This window comes from Ptychodera flava, chromosome 21, assembly GCF_041260155.1.
Source record: "Ptychodera flava strain L36383 chromosome 21, AS_Pfla_20210202, whole genome shotgun sequence".
Taxonomy (NCBI): Eukaryota; Metazoa; Hemichordata; class Enteropneusta; family Ptychoderidae; genus Ptychodera; species Ptychodera flava.
This window is the reverse complement of record NC_091948.1, coordinates 28,659,736-28,682,748: the sequence shown is the minus strand read 5'-3', so window position 1 is coordinate 28,682,748 and position 23,013 is coordinate 28,659,736. Positions and strand designations below refer to the sequence as shown.

Here is a 23,013-nt window from a genome sequence, read left to right as displayed (position 1 = left end):
AAATTCAAGTAAGAAAGTAAAGAGCAGTTGATGACCTAGAGCCAAGGTCAGGCAACAACCATAACTGTGGATCCATTCTGCAAGGCCAAACGTGGGGAATAGAGCAGAATTCCTGAGGAATAGGAGAAAGAAGAGGACAGAGAGAGAAAGGTGGAGAAAGGGGTGGAGCTGGAATTGATGGCAGTTTACCACAGCAAATGATGAGTGCTGAATTAATGGTAACAGAAGCAAGCCTAACTGAGGCTGTGCGTTACAAGTGTGCAGAGGAGCTGGTTGGCTGAGAGAGATCTAGATGTATCATGTTACAGCTGATGGTGCCTTGCCAAACGTGACTCTGACAGCCTTTTTCAATCAGCATCGTCCTCAAGAGCAGCATTATACCACAAATTGACATTTTCGTATTTTGACCTTTATTCACACACTTAAATTCGCTCCATTTCTGCCGGTTTATTTATTTAGTGACCCAGTTGACTTTACTTTACGTTTATATATACACTAAGGTACGTTTAATCTGCATAGTTTGGCAATTCTCTCTTTAGACAAAAAATTACAAGCAATCTAGCAGCTGATATGGATCCACTGTGTTATGTAGAAAATAACTATTTTTGATACGTGTTGATGACGGTGGAAATCTTTGATAGCTCATTTCAGTAGCCCGACAAAAAATGGCAAAAATAGCTGCAAAAATACACAATTGAAGATATTATTGTAATTTAAAAATATCCCGTTAAGATCATCCCTAAGAACACGTCAACCAAAGCTATCAGACGAGTAGTGTTTTGAGAATCAACCTTTTTGACCAAAAATGGCAAAAATTGCCCCAAAAAACAAAATTGCAGATTTCACCATAATTTCAATATATCATATTAAAATAACCCCTTGGAACCTGTATACCAAATATCAAAGCTATTACACGAGCAGTTTATTGAGAAACACATTTTGAGACCAAAAATGGCAAAATTTGCCCATAAAGTACAAAATTGCAGATTTCATCATAATTTCAATATATCACATTTAGTTCATCTGTAGAAACCTGTATACTACATATCAAAGCTATCTCACTAGTACTTTCTGAGAAACACATTTTGCGATCAAAAATGGCAAAAAATTGCCCCCAAAATACAAAACAATTGCAGATTTCATTAGTTTCAATATATCGCATTTAGTTGATCTGTAGGAACCTGTGTACCAAATATCAAAGCCATATGACGAGAACTTTTTCAGAAACACATTTTTTACCAAAAATGGCAAAAATTACCCCAAAATTACAAAATTGTAGATTACATCATAATTTGAAGATATCACATTTTACTCATCCCTATGAACCTATATATCAAACATCAAAGCTGTCAGATAAGCGCTTTTGTTGGATAAATTTTTGACAAAAATTGCCTTAAAAATACAAATTTGTATATTTTTGAACAATTTGAACAAATCTGAAATAGGTCATCCCTAAAGACCTATATACACCAAATATCATAGCTATCTGATCTGTAGTTTTGAAGATTTTTTAAGATTATTTTACCAAAAATGACAAAAATTGTGGCCTTAAAAATACAATTATGCAAATTTCTCCACAATTTAAACAAATCTTACCGAGGTCATCCTTAATAAATGTACATCAAATTGCAAAGCAATTGGACATGTGGTTTCAGAAAAGATTTTTATTACCAGAAAAACAGCAAAAAATGTCCCAAAAATACAACTATGCAAATTTCACCACGATTTGAACAAACTTACGTGAGGTCACCCCAAGTGAACAGCTTATCAAATTTCAAAGCAATTGGTCTTGTGGTTTCAGAGGAGAAGGCAATTGTTGACAGACAATGAACGACAACGAAGACGAAAAATCAGCCTATTTCATAAGCTCCGCGTCGCTGACAGCAGAGCTAATAAGTTTTGAAAGTTGAGTTTGTTCCATATCAAATAATTTTTGCTACCGATTTACAAGTGATAAAATGATATGTTAAAATATCTATATTGCCAACAAATTATTTCTCAATATTCTTAAGACCTACAGTGGACACTTACCATCTCCAAAATAGTTTAAATATACCTTAGTTTATGAGAAAACCACCATGTCTTTATTTTGGCAATATTGCTGGCTTTTGTCTGTTTTTAATGCCACCACTGAAAGACCCAATTTTTTCCAATATTACAATATTTCAATGGTACTGGAAAAACCCGGTCATCATGCAGAATGAATTTAACTTGGTATGTTGTATGTTGATACATGTAGGTAGTAGCTTTGTGTCTGAAGTTCTATTTCAAAATTTTATGGCAGCGTTTGAAATTAATATACAAAATAAAAGTATTTGCTTACGCTCCGCTTTATTTTAAGAAATGTCTGAAACAATCTGCTTTACTAGCACTATAAACTCAGCTATCCTGGCTGTGCTGCCTCTGTGTTGACATTTGACATATTTCATAGAGTATGGCCAAAATTTCCATACGTGCATCAGTTTATAAACGTATTACGCGATTGCACTGCGTGAGCAAATCTACTCATACTTATTCTGATTCGAATTAATGCATTTTTGAACATCGCCTGACACAATGGGATTGCGTATACGATGCTGAATCATATAAAGTAATGTACGGTCTAAAATAATTCATACAGTAAATGTTTCAAGATGCTTTCATATATAAATATCACCACAGTGGTAGTACAGTAACAGTGGTCCAGCTTCTGTACATTTCCCAAAAACACTTATGCCTACTGAATGATATCTTTTTTTATTTTGACACCGGTTCCTTTTTTTTCAAAATCGGGACAAGAATCAAGGTCATTAAGTTTAATTGGCTATCGCACTGTTGTGGTCCATTTCCGGTACTGTACCAGGAGTGTTCGCACAAACCACGGTCCCTCTTTTGTGGAGGGACCGTGCACAAACCTTGTATTTTTGCGTCATTTCAACAAACCCTCTTAGAATATTTTGAAAACTTGTTTTATAGAAGACACAAAGCTACAACCTACCAGCATTGTATGATCGGTAAAGTTTCAGCTGTTCACCTACAATTAAATTGGCGGGCGATTAGCTCTGCGTGTGAGGGCCGTGTGTTACTGGTTATATACACACTCCCACCACACAGATCACAGTCCCTTGTGGTCTATTCCGCTCTGCGTCTATGCGCCCCATAGACGTGTTCTCAGGCATATGTACACACGTCTAAGGGGCGCATAGACACAGAGCGGAATAGACCACAAGGGATTGTGCACAGATCTGCCACGCAATGCCCCGAGATGGATTACAATGTATACACGTACATGTACGGAAATTTACAGACGTACGGAAACTTGGCCCAAGGTGTACTGAGAACCCACTTCTACTTTAGTATACACAGCAAAACACAATTAACTGCCAAAGCTTACATTCGCATTATTAACTTACAGTAATTCGCTCTTGGGTTCAATGATAACCACATAATCAAAATTATCCACCTGGATTTCGTGAAGAGGGAGAGAGTTCCTCCGATCATGGATGATTCCATGACCCCTGTTGCAAGCAGACGACAGGTCAAAATAAAATGTTCTACGCGGGTATTTTGAGCTGGTGGGCTCCCGGGGTTGGGCGACTTCCTAAGTCAAATGTTGCCGCCTAAAGGTGACAGAAACCACTGTTACACCGCCTTCTTTCAGCAGCGAGTAGTAATAACTGTTAGCAACTCATATTAGAAAGTCGTCCTGCGATGGGGTGCTGAAGACAGGGAGAATGAACTGTATCATCAGCTGGTGTACGCGTAAGTCTTATATCGTGCGCAAATATGTGCGCAAGCGCGAGCATAACGCACTCGGTTCGTTGCTCGCGTCCTTGTCCCCTGCCCCATTTCTACCGCTGGCTGCGCTGCATGGCATAGTAACGTCTGTTTGAGACGGCAACTTTGTATTTAATAGAATGCCCAAAATACAGAACTTATCGAGATAGTCTATTTTCATCCACAAGTTTGTATAATCCTGGCTTTCTTGATTTGAATGACAGAGAAAAGTTCACAAAGATAAACAAAGATAAACTACCTCTTGCCAAATCTTCTTGTACTTTAGTTCCTCCCCCAGCAGCAGCTTCATCCAGTGTTTGCTGAGTTTTGTAATTTTTGCCTTATCACACTCCTTGAGTGTGTTGTTGAGCAATAAAGTAAATAAATAAAGATATTGCGAGCGAAAACTACAAACGGTAAAGTTTTTATTGCACAAAAGTGAGGATGTTTTCTCCGTAGCGTTACACAGGAACGTGATTCGAGGTATTTCACGACACAAAATGTTGATGCCAATGATAATGGTATTTTCTTTACAATGTCTATTGTCTGTTCACTTACCATGTACTGTTTTTAAAATTTATACACAGTCGGCTGTGGTCTATTCCGCTCTGTGTCTATGCGCCCATATGCCTGAAAAGAATATGCCTGAGAATGTTCTTCTCAGGCAAATGTATACACGTCTATGTACAGTCACTTATGATCTATTCAGCTCTGGGACTATGTGCCCCATAGATGTGTGTACATATGCCTGAGAAGTAGAAAATCAGGAACCAAATGGCTATTTCGTATAGGGATTATGCTGCCATGTCATCTTTGACGTTCGATTTTACTGTTAAAATTAGCAAGTTCATCTATCATGTAACCGTCGATCATTCCCTATCATTCTCAAAATTCATACCTGATACTTAATTTGCTTCAAAAACGCTCGTTTCGTGTGATTTTCAGCCGAAATTGACGGACACATCGCCAAAACACAAGCGTTAGCAACATGTAGTATTCTCTTTTCAGAGTGAAACATCTAATATGTGGATCATTTGGGTAGTGATTCAACAGTTTACAACAATCTTTAAGATCTTTACGAAGTGAAAAACAAGACTTATCAAACCAAGGCTGAAAAACATGCCTTGATTTCTTCTTTTTCAATTTTGGTATAAGCTTACGTAAACAGCAATCTGAGACTTATGAATAATACCTTCAAATACTTTTACAATATCATCACAAGAATGGGAAGTATTACAGTCAACATTACGGCTTCTGAACTCTTCTTGAATAGATGAACTTTGCAGAGTATCTAAGAAATCTCGCTTAGCATTATCATACCACATGTACAAGTATTTACTTGGACATGGTTTACATTCTACATATTATTTATATTCATAGAAAAACCTATTGGACAATGATCAGAGAAATGTGTAAAAGCATATACTTTGAAATAATCTATCAGGTTCAATAAATTCTTTGTAACAATACGATAATCTACTGTACTAAATCCATTTCTCTTGTAACAAGTTGGTTTTCCATAAAGATCCCCGCAGTTCTACCATTTAAAATCTGTAAGCCGTTTTGAATGCAAAGATCGATAAGTTGTCTCCCAAAGGAATAAAACTGTGAACTGTAAAACTGTCTGTGGTCCTGTTGTTCTGTCATGGTGCACACCTGATGAACAAGGAAACAGAGTATTTCAAATGCATATTTTGATGGGTTAATTAGCCTTAAAACTGACCATAGCCATTTTCAAAACACAAATAGCTTTATCCCTATCAGGGATTTTGCACAGATCATTGCTCTTAAATAGAGGTCCTATTGAATAACCATACGTGTATAGTTTCCAAGTGTTTTGGTTAGTTAAATCGGTCCTCAACAGTCAACAACTGTTTGTAACAGATAAACCCTCTGGGGAATACATTGTAACACTGTGAAGTTTCAATCTACATCATAGGAATTTTTTACATCCCCATTGACATTTCTTCAAAGTATTCATTTCTGTTCAGAGTGCATGGTTCCTAGCGCCAGAACACTGCCATCACAATACAATATATTAAATATTTAGGTAACATAATGTATTTACACATGGAACAATTAGAAGGTAATATTTTTGTAGGTGACTGAACCCCTCTCTAATACATAGTAGTTCCCCTGATCCTAAGCTGCTTGGCCTCTGATAATTGGTCCCTTGTCAGCTGATCACTGCCAGGTGTATTTGCATGGTCATTTGTGGCTAACCCAGCATGTTCATCAATGTCATTCACTGTCTCCTCATAGAAGTCAATACACACCACTGTAGCATTGTTCATTGCAGTCTACTAATATTGGAAGGGGTATCACTTTACTAGTCCTTGCTTTTATGCTGTGCAGTATTATTCTAATATGTACTTGGGTATGGCATACACATAAAAGAATTCAAAACACAATACAAGCAGTTGAAATTTTCCAAGCCCTATAGAGATGTTTGACTAATGTACACATATCATTTGATAGGTAAAGATTTAATACTGTGTACAACATTTCGTTGCTCAAGAGAATGTTTAAAAAACGCCTTGAAATGCTTTTCAGTTTAATTTGTTATTCATGAAAATTATGTTTATGGATTGTGTGTGCCACATATTATAGTAGCGTACATCATTAACATATAACTAGATATTAAAAGTATGCCTATGCAGATAGTCTGTCAAGACTTACATTAACGATTATAATGTGCAAATATACATGTGATTTGTAAATTATGTCTTTGCTTTGCTAGAAATTCTATTTCAATATACCATCCATAAATGAGACCAAACACAGTAGAGAAAACAGTCTATGGTGAAACAAAGTAGAAACTGACAGTTAACAAATTGAGCAACAGTGTTACTCCTAACTGGTGTTGATTATGTTCTTCTCTCATCCCTCCAATGTTCACTTGTGGTCAAACAGGAAAGGATTGCATAATTTATAGCAATGATTCCGCAAGCGTAAAATGTATTCAAAACAACCATTTTGTAATTCTGAAGGTTTATATCATCTGATCAACAGTGAAGAACATACCAAACCCACACAACTTTGTCACTGCAACAAAAAGTGAGTGAATTGACACTGTCATAGATGGACTCAGGACAAAAATGTTGTCTGTCCGAGCAGATAGCAGGAACTTTCACCCAATTTGCTACTCTAAATCAATATAGAGGGCGCTATTACGTAAATTGAAATGTACATAGTATTTAGGAGTTGCATTTCATTGGTTGAAATATTGATAAATTTAGTCACTTTTACAAATCATCATGAACCTGTTTCTTCAACTGATATACTGATTTTACATATTTATGACCTTAACTTTCTGACTTGAAGGGGATTGAAACTGTTCTTAACTGCCCTCCAACTGAATTTTAATGCCAAGACACCTCCAGTATCTATGATCTATCTATGGTGTGCCTGCTTTCCACAACAGTTGAAGCTTCCCACTGCCCTCTCCCAACCACTGACACAGCTTAATCTTCCCTAAAGTTCTCTCAACTATAGCATTCCCTTCCCTTTACCTATTTTCTGGTACCCACTGCCCGTATTTTTCTCCCCACCTACTATAAAAACTTTTAAAAATTTCTTCCCTGCCCAAAGTAAAAATTGACTTTCTCCCTGCCCAAGGATTATATTTGAATTTCCCAACCTGCTGAAAAACTTCACTTGAACACCTTTTCGCACAGCTTCATTGATAATCTGTTTCTGCACATGAAATACTAAAAAGTGCAAGTTCAATGTCTATATGATATCACTGTCATCGTCGTAAACGACGCGCCTCTCTATGGTAACAGTTTAGCGCTACCCATTATAGGTCAGCGGAGCGGAAATTATTGCTCTGGCTCGCGAGAATGCATCAAAGTGAGCATAAAAAAATCAGAACAAAATGGCTGCCTGGTGGCCATATTGGATCATATCATGAAGAAATTTGTCTTGCACATGTATGTCATAGTGTGTATAGTCCTTGTGCCAAGTTTCAAAGAAAACTGTCACGGCATGTCTTAGTAACTGCTCTGGACATGTAAAAATGGCAAGAAAATGGCACTGGTGGCCGTATTAGATTGTATTACGGAACAAATCAATGTACTATGTGTTTTCCTTTTGCCAAGTTTAAAATAAAATGGGCCAGGCATGTCTGAGATATCTGCAGATGGACGGACAGATAGAGCCCAATCTATAACCCCCTGGACTTTGTCAGTGGGAACTAAAAACACTCAGTACACAATGCATGCAGGAAAAGGCAAGTGCTTTTTCTTTATATTAAATTGAACACTGAATACAAGCCTTTATAGGCATGTTAAAATTCATTGAACTCCTTGAAGTTCATATTTATGTAATGTTAATTCCTATATTGGCATGTGATTTGAAAAGACTACTTGATGTTGACAAGCAGGAGCAATTAAAACATTTACTTTCTGAAGAAGACTCACTTGTAGGCACTCTCTACGCTCTCCCTCTGCACAGCCTAGATAGTGCCCTTCAGTGACAGACATTTCAGCCACATAAAACAAAGAAAGCTTTCATGAAATGTCTCGTTAAAAAAGGCATTTGAACTGCTGAACAAATTGCATGCCACTGTTCATCCTACAAGATGAAAAAACAAATCTTAAGTACATAAATAGTATGAAACTACTGAACAAGTCACACAAATATTTTTGGAATTCTAGTTTGCTGAAATACAACAGTTAACGCTTCATATCTAAAACTGTTTGTTACAAACAAAATACAACTTCTTATGAAGTCTGTGAACATTACAGACCTATGGGCATAATTGCCACAGCTTTGAACAAGAACTGTATCTCCATTATCATTTTATAAATTCAACATATCAAATACTAAAGTGGTTTAAAGTCAGTGCATCCTTTTTGAGGTAATTCATTGATATATACCGGTATATTTGTTTGGGCAAATTCATCCAAAGTAAAGGAGCATTGATTGATTTTTATCAATATCCTTTTCAGGAATAGCATCCGTATGATTTAATAAAATTTATCATTTTGCTAAATACAGAATTATAACATATAACGGTGGAAAATGAATGGAGAATTCTAAAAGAACACATTTGTGCTCAACATTTTCCAACTTTTTCATAAAAGTAAGAGTAAAAGGTTAATTTCAGTGTCACACCAATAAAAGTCATGCATTACATAATGCAGCTTTTGTATCTTGCAATCTCTTGCATTAGAAGATGAAAATTAATGGGAAAATATTACATGTCATTACCACTGTAACAATATGTCACATTGCTTTCCTGGCTGTCTGAAAATGACAGAAAATTGAGTCTCATTTCAATATAAATATTTATCATACTTATTAAATATTAACTTCTTCCCTTCTTCACTAACTGCCTGTAGCTATTTTTCAAACAAGAAAACATAAGGGCTTGAATGAAAAAGCTACTACCTTGTTTGTCACTGTCTCAAGAGCAGGTAAATTATGAATTACCTGAGAAGGTAAATGTAAATACAACAAGAAATTTGACAAATTGCATTATCTCAATAATTAAAACGTTGAAAACTGTAAAAAGGTGCTAGGACAGAAAACTGAATTTGCTTCAGTTAATGTTAAACAATAAATGTGTCATTATTTGATACATAGTTTTCAATAACAACGCAATACAATGCTGTAGATCAAATAGTATCTGTACAGTCAGTCTAGTAGTTTGTGCTTGACAACTTTGTACATATAACATAGTATTTTGATTGCAATTTATTGCCATTATAGCAATAAATACACTAAAATTGTCTGACTATGGCAAAACAGAACTTTAAACCTCCAAGTCTATCAAATATACCTATAACATTAAAACTGTCATTTCAACACATACTGTAAATAAATAACATTACAACTGTCATTTCAACACATACTGTAAATAAATAACATTACAACTGTCATTTAAATACAAACTGTAAAACATTACCTTTAAGTCTATCAAATATATACACCACTTTAAATAACATTAAAACCATCATTCAAATACAAACTGTGAAACGTCACTAGGTCTATTAAATATGTACACCACTTTAAAAACATTAAAACCGTCATTTAAATGCAAACTGTGAAATGTTACCTAGTATGGTAATTCAAAAGAGGAAATTACATCCAAGAGTCATATCTAACATCATAATATTCTAATGCTATTCTTGTACTTTATACGGGTTCAGGCACAGTATTTCTGAAACAGAATAGATATAAAGTTGTGGTGTTGAGTAACTTTCTGTTTTTTCTGAGTTGCCCGAAGAAATGAATCAATCATGATAGCAGCAAACATGGGCTGTAGAATAAAGACAACACTAAATAAGAAAACAACAAATACCATATAGGCAAGGACTCTGTCATAAGATAGTAGTTCAGAAGAATCTAATCCTCCCAGCATTACTCCAAGTACAGACATGTATGAATGAGACATATTTCTGAAACTGTTCAAGTATGGGCCAAAAGCTATGACACAGTAGTGAGAAAAGGCCACAAGCGCCATTCCTAAGAAAAAAGTGAATGACAGGATGAGTCGATTTGCTTGAAGCATTACTGTATGCAACAAACCAAATAGATTATTGAAACACAAAAGTTTGAGTAATCTAAGTGTCCAGATAAATACCAGACTTGCAGAGAGGATAAGATAACCTTCGTTACATAGAGCAGCTGTGTAGAAACTTGTGAAAACATTCCTATTGCTCTTAAATTTTGCCATTGAATGGTGAAAGTTATAAAAGAATGCACCAAACATCATGACAGCAAGCACTGAGAGAAAGACGATCATCAAATTCATGTAATTCCAACTGCTCATGAAGTATTTATAGCCTTGATGCCATAAAGTCAATACTTCATTCAAAATCAAGTACATCATAACTATCAGGTACAGACACTGGCAGAACAGGACAAAATAATCTATAAAAAACATGTATTTATAGAATTGGCTTGTCAGGAACTCATAGGATGCGTCAACAGACCCTGTTGAAGAGTACTCAAACAGTAAAGTAACAACACTAAAGAGATTGCTCTGTGCATTGTAAACTGTCAATTCAACAAACACTGCCCTTGTATTATGATCAAACCATTGCGACTCCGTAATCTCTTCAATAACCCTCAATGCATCTTCAGCAGATGATCCCAAATCAGCAATATAGCCTCCTCTACTGTAGAAGGAGTGTTTGCCCCATACATAGCTGCCTTGTGCTTGACCAGCTGATGCATAATGCCACATATTGGATGGTTTTGATGAAGATATCTCTCTTTCCCAAGAGCCAGCAAATGATCGTGTGTCTTCTGCACTGAAACTGTAGTCATCGCTGCAAGAATGCAAATGCTTCTTCATAACTTTGTTCACTTCACAGCTGTCTGTAATATTAAATGATAAGGAAATCATAATGAGCTGAGAAAACAGACCCAACTACTAATTTTGCTTTTAGTAATGACAGAATATGGAATGGAACAGGCTATGAAGGCAAGTTCTACATATTGTAGAATGGATATATTTTGCAAAATTGTATAAATCATAGAATTATACTGAAACCACGTTATGCATATGTTTGATAAGTATAATATGCTCAAACATTGGATCTATCAAAACTCACTTCTGAGTACAACAATCCATCTGATGTTATTTGTTGCCAGCATGCTGATTGCATATACTTAACTCCATGATTAACCATAAAATAGTACACTGTTACTAGTTACTCCCTCAAATGTACTATGTTAGCATAGTTAAGTTATGAATGTAATGTCCCTGCATTGTCTCTGACATCAAACTTCTTTCTGCCTACCTGGTTTGACCCTGACTTGTCTAACTCTAGCACTACCTATCAGCATTACACAACCACAGTCAATATCTATTGTCCCTGAAGTGCCTCTATACAAAACTGGTACAAGTGAGCTATTCATCCAGCTTGATACATCGTCATACTTGGTAATCTATCAAATGTAGAGAAATGTTAAGTAATTAACAATGTCTATGCTAAAATCTAACCTGCAGCTAAATCATACATGTATCTCTGATTTACAAGCCTTGTCTGGGTATTTCATGTTACTCTCTAGGGCCAGTGTCCATGGAACTGCTACCAAAGCAACATGTCATCCTTAGACTAATAAGTAAAGTCTTATATAAGACAGACAAATGATTTTTATGTGTTGAAATGTACAAGAAACTTTACCAGGAGAAACAGAAAAACACAGAGTGTTCTTTTACTTTGTTCAGTGTTCAGGTATGTTGCTAACAATGGTACAATTATGTCATGTTTTCATCCATACTATCTGACCAACAGTGATACATTGTCACAGAAGAGAATGTTATGTCGACATATAGGACTTTACAGTTAGATTTTTATATTGGCAAATGGTCCAATTGTCCAATTGTAATTACTATGTAATTGTTATGGATCATTCAGTTAAACAATGTTTATTGATATCTTTCAGACAAAACAGCGATTGGTCAAAAAACATCATTTATCAACAAGCTAATTACCTTGTGAAAGTCTTCAGTGAATGTCTGTTTTAGGACATTGTTTGCAAGGATAGCTTGTCCTGATTGTTGGCTGTAGGATATGATTACTACAAGTAGCCAGAACATTACATAGCAAATCAACTCCTTCAGTGACGAGGTCGCTTCTGCAAGTTGGTGCTTCTCCTTAGAAGCCAGCAGTTTGTTTGATGGTGGCAAGTATCCTGGACATTGCCTTAGATCCCTTACTTTCTTCAGCCTGTTTCCAAGCTCCTCTGGCTTCCACTCAGTATTATCTGTTGGTCACACAGAAAAGATATGCATTGAAAGTTTTAACTTTAGGTAAAAGCTTCAGAGGTGGCAATATCAGGGAGAATTTAAGATATCAGCAACAGGGGAGACAGCTCGACAAATTCTAGAAAAAAAGCTGCCTTTGATGGTAGAGCTTGACACACCAAATATTTTTCTGTCATCACCATTACAAAAAAATATACTAGCAATTGACAAGACTGGCATATATATCATTGTGTAAGAGGATGAAGTACAATCTTACAGAAGATAGGCACTACATAATTTCATAGGGTATGACTCAAACAGGTGGCCATCAACAGCTTATGCAGATTGAACCCAGACTTTGAGAAGATGAACACACCATAGGATAATTCACATGATATACCTTTTTCCATTCAATATAGCATAACACTTAAGTACCAAAAGCTAATAAAACATTGACAAGGTCTCAGCTGCAAAGTACTATAAAGTTTTCACTACTGTGGCAATTAAGTGTGTTTGAGTTTCACTTAGTCTATTGATTTTTATGTAGAAGAGGCGGTGCAACATTTGTTATCATTGAATCTGAATGTAGGAACAGTGTTGTCTATATACTTACCGGACTTAACATGGTGCACAACATCTTCACTTGAGGGCAAATACTGATCATCTAATGCCTTGGAAGGGACGGCAGCTATGACAGCCATCAACGCCAAGAACAAGGGCTGGATAATCGGTGTAATTACCAAACACAGCAACAGTGATGTCAGCCAATCTAAGGATTTCTGTTGGTCATACTTATAGCCATACAAGACAACTAAACAAGCTGATGTGGCTACAGTGGAAACAATCATGAACCAACCAAGGAGTGTCAAACAAGTCCCTTTGCAATTACGAGAACAGCATGTCTGGCAACATTGGCTGCCTTGACAACAACTGCTCATGTGACAATTTTGTCTATTGCAACATACACATGTCTCAATACATTTTTTCGTTTTCTGCTGGGATGTATGGTCAGCTGTTTCCAGTGTTACACTTTCAAGAGAAACAGTATCATGTCTACTACCACTTGATGAGGATTTATGTTCAGCTGTATGAAAGGTATCTGCAGAAATCCCTTGGTCAACACTTGCTGACAGTGTCAGATGTCCATGTTCTTGCCATTCTGCGTAAAAAAGGTCAAGATCTTTAGGCATTTCAAAGTTCTTCCATACATCATTTGGATCTCTTGGCAGTGGCTTTTTCTGCATTTCTCTCAGTTTATGTCTAGCATCAATTAGTGTGGACCTCATCTGATTGAATGAATGCAGTTCATCTTCTGAGACATCAGAGGTGAAAGATTGAAAACTGTGTAAGCTCTCTGTCATCTTTTCTCTTGGTTGCAACTTTCTTCTCCTCGGAACAATTCTGAATATTTGCATGATAATGAGGTTGACTGGTATAACTGTCACGACTGTACAAATGCCAATGATGAGATCTGTCCAGGTTAGTCTGAACTGGCTATTTTCCATATCTTGCTTTGCTTGGCTGTGGTTCATACCAAACAGTGCTAGACTCACCAACATGGAGCACAGAATGAAGGAAAGCCAGCAAGAAAGTCTTTGAATCCGAGTGTATTGACTTTGAGGTTGACAAGAAAAGATGTTGAGAAATAGAAAGCAGTCTTGAAGATTCTTCACCATCTTGGTAATGAAACTATTCTGCAAATTTATCAATTCCCTTTCTGATGAGCAGGGTAGGGTGATGTCCAAAAGTCCTGTCTTGGCTGACAGCCAAATATTAGCAAGAAATGCCCAATGAGTATTTGCGTGTAGATCATGCACCAATATGTGATCAATGTACCTGTAAAAGAAACAACATGCCTTCAGTATTCCCTCCACCAGCTCTCATAGAGAAGTCCTCATTCTTTATAGATGCCTATAAGGGCAAGTTCAATCAGAGCTGAGCACACATCATGTTTAAATTTGCTATATGTTAATTTTAAAGTAAAACATATAACGGTGTGTGCGTGTTATATATATATATATATATATATATATATATATATATATATACATACCAAAGAGAGCTTACAAGGTAGGTTTGGGGGGTGTATGTATGTATCTATGTATGTCCATCCACATCAAAAACTCCAAAACCGGAGCACCTACCGTCTTAGTATTTGGTGTGCAGGTGCACCCAGGGATAGAGATGTGACTTTCTTCAAATTAATATGTCAATGTCAAAAATATGCAAATGAGGTCAAATACAGGAAAATCCATCAAATTGCTAAAACTGTAGCCACCAGCCTGATTTGTTTGAAAGTTGATATTCAAATTCTTTATGATGACTTTAGTTAGATTTGTTCAAATTGTGGTGAAATTTTTATAGTTGTATTTTGGGGCAATTTTCCCCATTTTCGGTCAAAATATCTTCTCTGAAAGCGCTCGTTCCATTGCCTTGAAACCTGTTGTGTATGATCCAAGGATTGGTCTTTGTCAGATTTGTTGAAATTGTGGTTAAATTTTCATATTTTTGGAACAATGTTTCACATTTTTGGTCAAAATATCATTTTCTCAGAATTAACTCTTCTCATTGCTTTGTAACTTGGTATACAACAAGTACATAGAGGTAACCTTAATTGAGTGTCTTCAAATTGCATTTTTCGGGCATTTTTTGCATTTTTTGTCAAAAATCATTTCCTCTGAAATTGCTCATCTGATTGCTTTGAAACTTTGTATGCATGTTCCCAGGGGTAAACTTGGTTAAGTATACTCTCTGGCCTGACACATTGAATCAAATATGAGCCAACTGTCATTGCAGGTATGTAAGCGGTCTGAAATCACTAAAATGCGCCTGCAATCTGCGCCGGCGCATTTCAAACTGCGCCCCCATTTTGCGCCGGTATATTGCGCCGCCCAAACTGCGCCCTTACTCTGCGCCAAAACACTTCCGAGTGTCACAACATCGAGTAGTCGCACTTGCGTAGCACTAGCAGGACGCTTTAGGGACGATTCAGAATTTACTTCCAGGGGGAGGGTGGAGGATTTTCTATTTTCTCGGTGATTTTTTTCCATGGCCCCCCCCTAGTAAATTATAGAAAAAATCTATGGCCCCCCCCCTCATCTTTCCTGTTTTTTTTCCATGGCCCCCCCCCCCTAATATATACATGCATGCTTATACGGTACTTTATAGACATATATAGTCTAACAAGTTGCAGGAACTGTAGGGCCTAGTGGACATTAATCGATGATATAACAAATCATTTCAGGGTTATGTGACTATAAAAAGAATGATTTGCAGGGACTGCAAGTGGCACACTTTTGGAAAGGGTAGCAATAAACATATCTGGTTGTAAATTTCTGAAGAAAAGTTAATTACTAAATATGAATACTCTTTTCGTTATGTCTCACTGATACATATGATGCACACAAAGACAAGCAAAGATGTCAGTTAGAAATGGTGAACAGAAAATCAGAGGAGCAGATAATTGGCAAAGTGATATATATCTTGAAGTTTAATGGTACATCTCATTTGCAGATATCCAGATATTTCTGAAAAGTGAGATGTACATGTACATGCACACGTTCAGCATACATTTTCATTTGATGATGCTGAATATTTGCAGACTCACGGTGAAAGTTTTAAACATTAGGAATTAAAATTGGTGAAAGCCAACTTGTTTTAATTTTCTCTCTTTTTTTTCTAATTTGGTTGTCATAAAACCAAGTTGCTGCCACTGAAAGCAACAATGCTGAGGAATATTTTAGAACATTTCTTGAACAAAACAACCTTATCCAAAACATGAATTCACATGTTATTCTGCTCATTCCATTCACAATCCAATGTTCATATTAAAATGCAGATAACCCTGTGTAAGTCAAAATTCACATTTTGTCAGCAGTATTTTTCAAAATTGACAGAGCATTCATATTTCAAATTTTTTAAACAAACTTTAATTTTAGAATAGTCATGATGCGCATATTTTCAGATGACACGAAACAATACATGTTAATTTGTTTTTTTGCCTTTTCTGCCAGCCGCCACTGAGAAATCTTTGATTATACATATCAGAATGAATGGGACACAAAAGTATTAGCATCAATACACAATGTGTAAGCCTATCCACATTTCTCCTAGCCTCATACACACTGAGATCACTTCTTGGACTACAGCAAATTTCTTGTGTACACAATATTTCAACAATCCGACACCATAGCATTGATGCAGTGCCACATGATCTTCTGGATGCACATACAGGATTATTGGAAAATCAACCCTTTTGTAAATTTTTCACCATATATTTTTGACAGTAAGACATAATATTTTTATTTTCAACATTAAAACCTATTCGTTGAAAAGCACCTTGAAGATGAGACGGCCATAAATTTATTTTCAAAAAAGTTTATAGTAGATGTAAGCACTGTAAAAAGTTATGTAGAACATTTAAAAAATTTAGAAAGGGTAAAATTGATGAGAATGAAACATATAAAAAAGGAGCAGAAAAGAAGAGTAGCAGTAGCAGTAGTTTACTCAAAGGATGAAGTGGGTGTATATTTGGGGTAAAAAACCTCAATTTTTGTATTAATGATAAACATTAATTTAGTCGAAAACTAGACAGTATTTTCTGAAATGTAATATTTCACTTGAAAGGATAGTATTCATGTAGAAAAAAACGACTATTTTACTTGGCATTATCCATCTTCATTTTGAAATTGTAGGGGTTTAAAGACTGACACTCTAATAATTGATTAAAATCATGATCAGCAAAATTAAAATGCCTCTTATTCAAAATGCCTCTTATTAAAAATGTAAGAGCTTTATTGCCAAACAAAACCAATTGATAGTTGTTGTGTTATATAGCATTTAAAAAACATAATGTGAAATTTCAGAAAATTTGACCCAGCCGGAGTGGAATTAAATTCGTTGGAAATTTTGAAATTGGGAGGCAAAAGAAGCCAAGAAATCAGGTGATTTGCATACATTTGCATAAATTAACATTTCTTTATCATGCAACTTTCCACTGCTTTACAAGCTACAAGGTAAACCCAACCTTAGAAAGACATTTGCTGTAATTTTTAGCATTTGTTCAATGCTCATCTCTGTGTATCAGCATTTGTTTGTTATTCTATCACTACATAGAACACCCAATGCTGTATTTAGCAACATACCAGTGTGAACATGAATGACCATTGTTATTGTTGATAAATGAATTCTAGTCTGGACTTAATCTGACATCTCTTTTCAACAAAAACAACCCTGACTGTTCACTCTATGGTTTGTATTGACACGCTAAATACTGGACATTTCATAACGCTTCAGGGAGGAGAACAAGATACTGCAGTAGATGCATAAAACAAACCACTGTGAATATTACCGAATTTGGCAGCTAAAGGAGTTTAACTAAACATGTTGACTTTATCTGTCACCCACGTAGCGTCTACGGTGCTCTTTTGTAGAGATCAGAAATTCTGGGCAAATATTGATGTTTTTTTTCATTGGCCCCCCCTAAAAGATTGTGGTATTTTTGTCTGGCCCCCCCTAAATTTTCTTGGGAAAAATGGGTGGCCCCCCCTGAAAATCCTCCACCCCCCCCCCCCCTGGAAGTAAATTCTGAATCGTCCCTTAGCAGTGTAGACTGTAGATATTAATATCCGTGCCCTAAAAAATGCAGCTAGAAAAATGATATGACATGTTTTCACGGAGTCTCGGAGGTACGAGACCATGTTATGTTTGTATGGGACGGATTACACTCACTTGGCGGTATCGTGGCTTGGCCTCAGCAGCCATAAGTATCCGCTGACCTCCCTCCGAGCTCAGACATTTTCTCCGTTCTGTGACGGAGCAGGTCGTACAATTTGCATAGTTCATTGCGCATGCTAAGTAGGCATTGCCAATATAATCTACAAGATTTTTTCGCTTTACCTTGTGAAAGAACCTTGTTTTACGGGGCCGGGTACCAGTCAACTCGCCCGATTCCAACTCGCCCGATACCAACTCGCCCGATTCCAACTCGGCCGATGCCAACTCGGCCGATATTATTTTGCAATTTTATGAGTACCTGGTACGCTAGCTCTGCATGGCAGGGCTGTGTGTTTACCGGCGTTATACGGAGGCTGTATAACGCCGGTAAACACACAGCCCTGCCATGCAGAGCTACTGGTACGCTTGCTGCGAATCCGTAGCCTTTGCCAATCGGGTAGCTTGGTCATTAGAGTGGAAGAATATGACATGGAGTGGCAGGGCTCGTTTTTGCAGCAACTGGTACGCATAAAACGTTTTATTTCTAACAACAAATATTTCTAACATAGAGAACCACAGGTGCGGCTTAAAATATGTGCCAACACGGAAAACTTTTTATTTGCGACTTTCACGTTTTGCAAATCTCTTGAAAGAATAAATTTCGTTTGGCTTCTTTACGTATAGGGATAGTTACTGCGTACTGGCTCCCGGGGGGGGGGGGGGGTTTAACTCCATGGCTAATAGTACGGGGGGGGGGGGGGGGGGGGGGGCTCCTCACGAACATGGAAACCCAAACTGTTGTGATACCAGTTTTGAGCAAAAAAACCTACCCTTTCTGATACCATACCATACAATATAATAATCAAATCAGTCTAAGAACAGTCGGACTGTTCTTAATATGTGTGATCGTCTCAGTCCACTTCCACTGTAATTGTGTGTTGATGGAGGCACTCAGGCTGTCAACCGGATGATACCATCATCATCCAAGGCACCATCAGCAATATGATCAATATTTGTTGACTGTTTCTTGTCTCTTTATCTTACGTATAGGCCTACATTTACGACTCACTCGCCTTGCGTACCAGGGGTACCAACAGTCCAACCGACAGATCGGAAATTTTGATGGTAGATCTGGGATGTAGATACATGGGTTTCCAGTGTTGACAGCATATCAAATGTCAGTTTGTGTTTAAAACCGGACCCTTTCTCATACCAACACCTCGTGAAAAGTATATACCCTTTCTGATAACAAACAGTGCAAAAAAAGACCCCTTTCGCGCGGACCCTCCCCGTATAGCCATCTATGGGAGTTAACACCCCCCCCCCCCCCCCCCCCCGGGACTGGCTCACTTCTTTAGGAACAGCAGGACCGTCTTTCACGAGTTACTGGCCTGGCATGACATGAAAATAGCTGGCCTCGGGCCATCGGGTTAGCGCACATGGAATCTACAACACCGTGACCCTATCTCAAAACAACGGACGAGTTGGTATCGGGCGAGTTTGAATCGGGCGAGTTGGTTCTGGGCGGGTTGGAAAAAGTGCGAGTTGACTGTAATTCTGTTTTACTTTACCAACCCTTTAGGAAAGTGAGGAAAAACCCTGTCGCCAAATAGAAAACTTTCCCCTGAAAGGAATTTATTTATTTTCCTACAACAAATACCTAATCAGTGATATTTTAAAAAGTCGTACGTTACGGTCAAAGGCAGAGAGAAAATTCTTCCGTACTGATTTCCTGTATTATTATTATTATTATTATTATTATTATTATTATTATTATTTTGTGGTTTCCAAAGCTTACATAAAACGAAAAAGACTAACATTTTGACAGGACAGGAAACGCCAGCTGAAAGCCATATTAGAGGTGTTGCTAAACACATATTTTCCGCTGCAAAAAGTTTTAATATTTTATTAAAGCCCGGCAGACAGACACTTTATCAAGTTCACAAGCTTAATTTTCAATTTTGATAAAAAAGAGGGTCAAAATATTCCATGGCAATTAAGCAAATATTTACAACGAAAACATCACGAGATTTCTAAAAGTTAACAGTATTTGCGAATAGAGGTCATTTTCGCAATTTCCGAAGTTATTTTGTGAACACTTGTCAAGGAAGTGTTCGAAGATTAAAGAAAACTCCTCCACGGCTTTCATTTCATTCTCTCCATTGTACAACATACATTGTGACGCAAATAGATACCAACTTTCCGATGCTGCTCGTCGAATTATGAGATAAAAAAGTTGACACAAGAATACCTTGAAAAGATTACAGTAGCGTGTAGTTGTGACACGAAAATAGTTTGCAGCAATTTGTACTATCTGACCGCACCAGCTATGCGTGTAACAAAATTATTTAATTGTCTCAGAACTGAGTAACCTGCACTATAGCGTTAATCTCCTATTTTGTTAAGAAACGACAAAATCATCTCAATTCCAAGCATTCTTCAATATGCTCACGGCTATCCATTGTCTTCAGTTTCACTTTGCTGCAATCTGCAATAACCGACAATCTATGACTCGGCTCCGAGTAACCTTCACTAACGTTAAAACTCCGTCTAGGCTAAAAAAAATACCAATCCGTCTCAGTCTGCAGCATCCTCCAATACACTCAGGACTCTATCAAAGTCCACACATAAGAAAAGTCAATCACTTTGCAGCTATCTGCAATATCCAACATGGTAAGTGTAGGTACAAAAATGATTAAAGTCTCAGCTCGGAGCAAACTGCACTGACGTTGAACTCCGTCAAGGCTGAGAAATTACTTATCTATCTCAGGCCGGCCGTAGCATTCTCCAATACACTTAGGACTCTATCAAAGTCCACAGATATGAAAAGTCAATCGCTTTGCAGCCATCTGCAATATCTGACAAGCTATGTATAGTACAAAATGAAATAATGTCTCAGCTCAGAGCAAACTGCACCAAGGTTAAAACTCCGACAATGAAAACAAATTTCAAATCTATCGCAGTCTGTTGCATCTACAATAAACTCAAAACTGTATCTACAGTCCATGCATACGAAAAGTCAATAGTTTGCAGCCATCTGCAATATCTGACACGCTATGTATAGTACAGAAATTATAAAATGTCTCAGCTCGGAGCAAACTGCACCAAGGTAACAATTCCGACCATATAAAGAAATTTCAAATCTATGTCAGTCCGTTGCATCTACAATAAACTCAGAACTGAGTCTCTATCTACAGTCCATGGATACGAAAAGTCAATAGTTTGCAGCAATCTGCAATATGCAATACACAGTGTGTATGGAGAAACGGTCAAAATGTCTCAGCTCGGAGCAAATTGCAGTAACGTTAAAACTCCGTCCAGGCTACGATATTACAATTCTATCTCAGTCTGTAGCATTCTCAAATACACTCAGGACTCTATCAAAGTCCACAGATACGAAAAGTCATTCACTTTGCACCAATCTGCAATATCCGACACACTATGTGTAGGTATACAGAAATTAGTAAGTCTCAGCTCGGAGCAAACTGCACTGACGTTAAAACTCCGTCCAGGCTACGATATTACAATTCTATCTCAGTCTGTAGCATTCTCAAATACACTCAGGACTCTATCAAAGTCCACAGATACGAAAAGTCATTCACTTTGCAGCCATCTGCAATATCCGACATATTATGTGTAGGTACAAAATTATCAAAGTCTCAGCTCGGAGCAAACTGCGCTAACATTAAAACTCTGTCCGGGTTAGGAAATTACTAATCTATCCCAGTCCGTAGCATTCTCTAATAAACTCAGGACTCTATTATATGTGCACCGTTAAGAAAAATCTTTCACTTTGCAGCAATCTGCAATATCCGACACACTATGTATAGGTACAAAAATTATTAAAGTCTCAGCTCGGAGCAAAATGCACTTACGTTAAAACTCTGTCCAGGCTGAGATGACCAGTCTATCTCAGAAATGACCAGTCTATCTCACCCCGTTTCAGCTACAATAAATTCAGGACGCTATCGAAAGTCCACGGATACGAAAAGCAATTGTTTGCAGCAATCTGCAACATGCAATATGCAGTGTGTATGAGGAACGGTCAAAATGTCTCAGCTCGGAGCAAAATTGCAGTAACGTTAAAACTCCGTACAGGCTACGAAATTACTGTTCTATCTCGGTCTGCAACATCATTTAATAAACTCCGGACTCTATGAAATTCCACGGATACGAAAAGTCATTCACTTTGCTGCAATCTGCAATATCCGACACGATATGAATAGTACAAAAACAATAAATTCAGGACTATCTAAAGTCCACGGATACGAAAAGTCAATTATTTGCAGTAATCTGCAACATGCAATACGCTATGCATATTACGAAACGGTCAAAATGTCTCATCTCGGAACAAACTGCACTAACGTTAAAACTCCATCCATGTTAAGAAATTACTAATCTATCTCCGAGTCAGTAAGTAGCACCATCCAATATGCTCGGCATCCTATCTATAGTCAACATTTAAGAAAAATGCTAAGTTTCCAACAACTGTATAGGCCTAGGACGAGTTAAATTGTCTCAGCTCCGAGTCGGAGCAAATAATCTCAGGACTATATCTAAAGTCCATGCTTACGAAAAATTTAATCACTTTGCCACAATATCCGACATGCTATGTGTAATACATAAATTATCAAAATGTCTCAGCTCGGAGCAAACTGCACTAATGTAAAACTCCGTCCATGTCAAGAAATTACCAAAATTACCAATCAATCTCAGTCCGTCGCATCCTCCAATATGCTCGAGTCGCCGTCTATAATCAACATTTAAGAAAAAACGCCGAGTTCCCAACAAACCCCAATATCCAATACGCTGTGCATATGACGAAACTTTTAAAATGT

At 37.2% G+C, this 23,013-nt stretch overlaps 2 protein-coding genes across 10 annotated transcripts in view; both read right to left on the bottom strand.

Annotated features, from left to right (window-relative positions):
* Positions 1-3,746, bottom strand: part of LOC139121921 (sperm receptor for egg jelly-like) — an 80,775-nt gene extending 77,029 nt beyond the window's left edge. Inside the window, exon 1 of the mRNA XM_070687243.1 lies at positions 3,393-3,746. Coding sequence (XP_070543344.1) covers positions 3,393-3,492 — 100 coding nt within the window. The 5' untranslated portion in view covers positions 3,493-3,746. The remainder of the gene's footprint in view (positions 1-3,392) is intronic.
* A 4,230-nt stretch (positions 3,747-7,976) lies between these two features.
* Positions 7,977-23,013, bottom strand: part of LOC139121920 (polycystin family receptor for egg jelly-like) — a 302,374-nt gene continuing 287,337 nt past the window's right edge. For 8 of the 9 annotated variants that reach the window (XM_070687234.1, XM_070687236.1, XM_070687233.1 and 5 more), the window contains 4 exons: positions 13,074-14,296; positions 12,209-12,480; positions 11,511-11,658; positions 7,977-11,085 (listed from right to left, as the gene is read on the bottom strand). In XM_070687234.1, coding sequence (XP_070543335.1) covers positions 9,908-11,085; positions 11,511-11,658; positions 12,209-12,480; positions 13,074-14,296 — 2,821 coding nt within the window. In that variant the 3' untranslated portion in view covers positions 7,977-9,907. Of the gene's footprint in view, positions 11,086-11,510; positions 11,659-12,208; positions 12,481-13,073; positions 14,297-23,013 lie in introns of those variants that run through there. The other variant, XM_070687241.1, reaches the window with a different exon arrangement.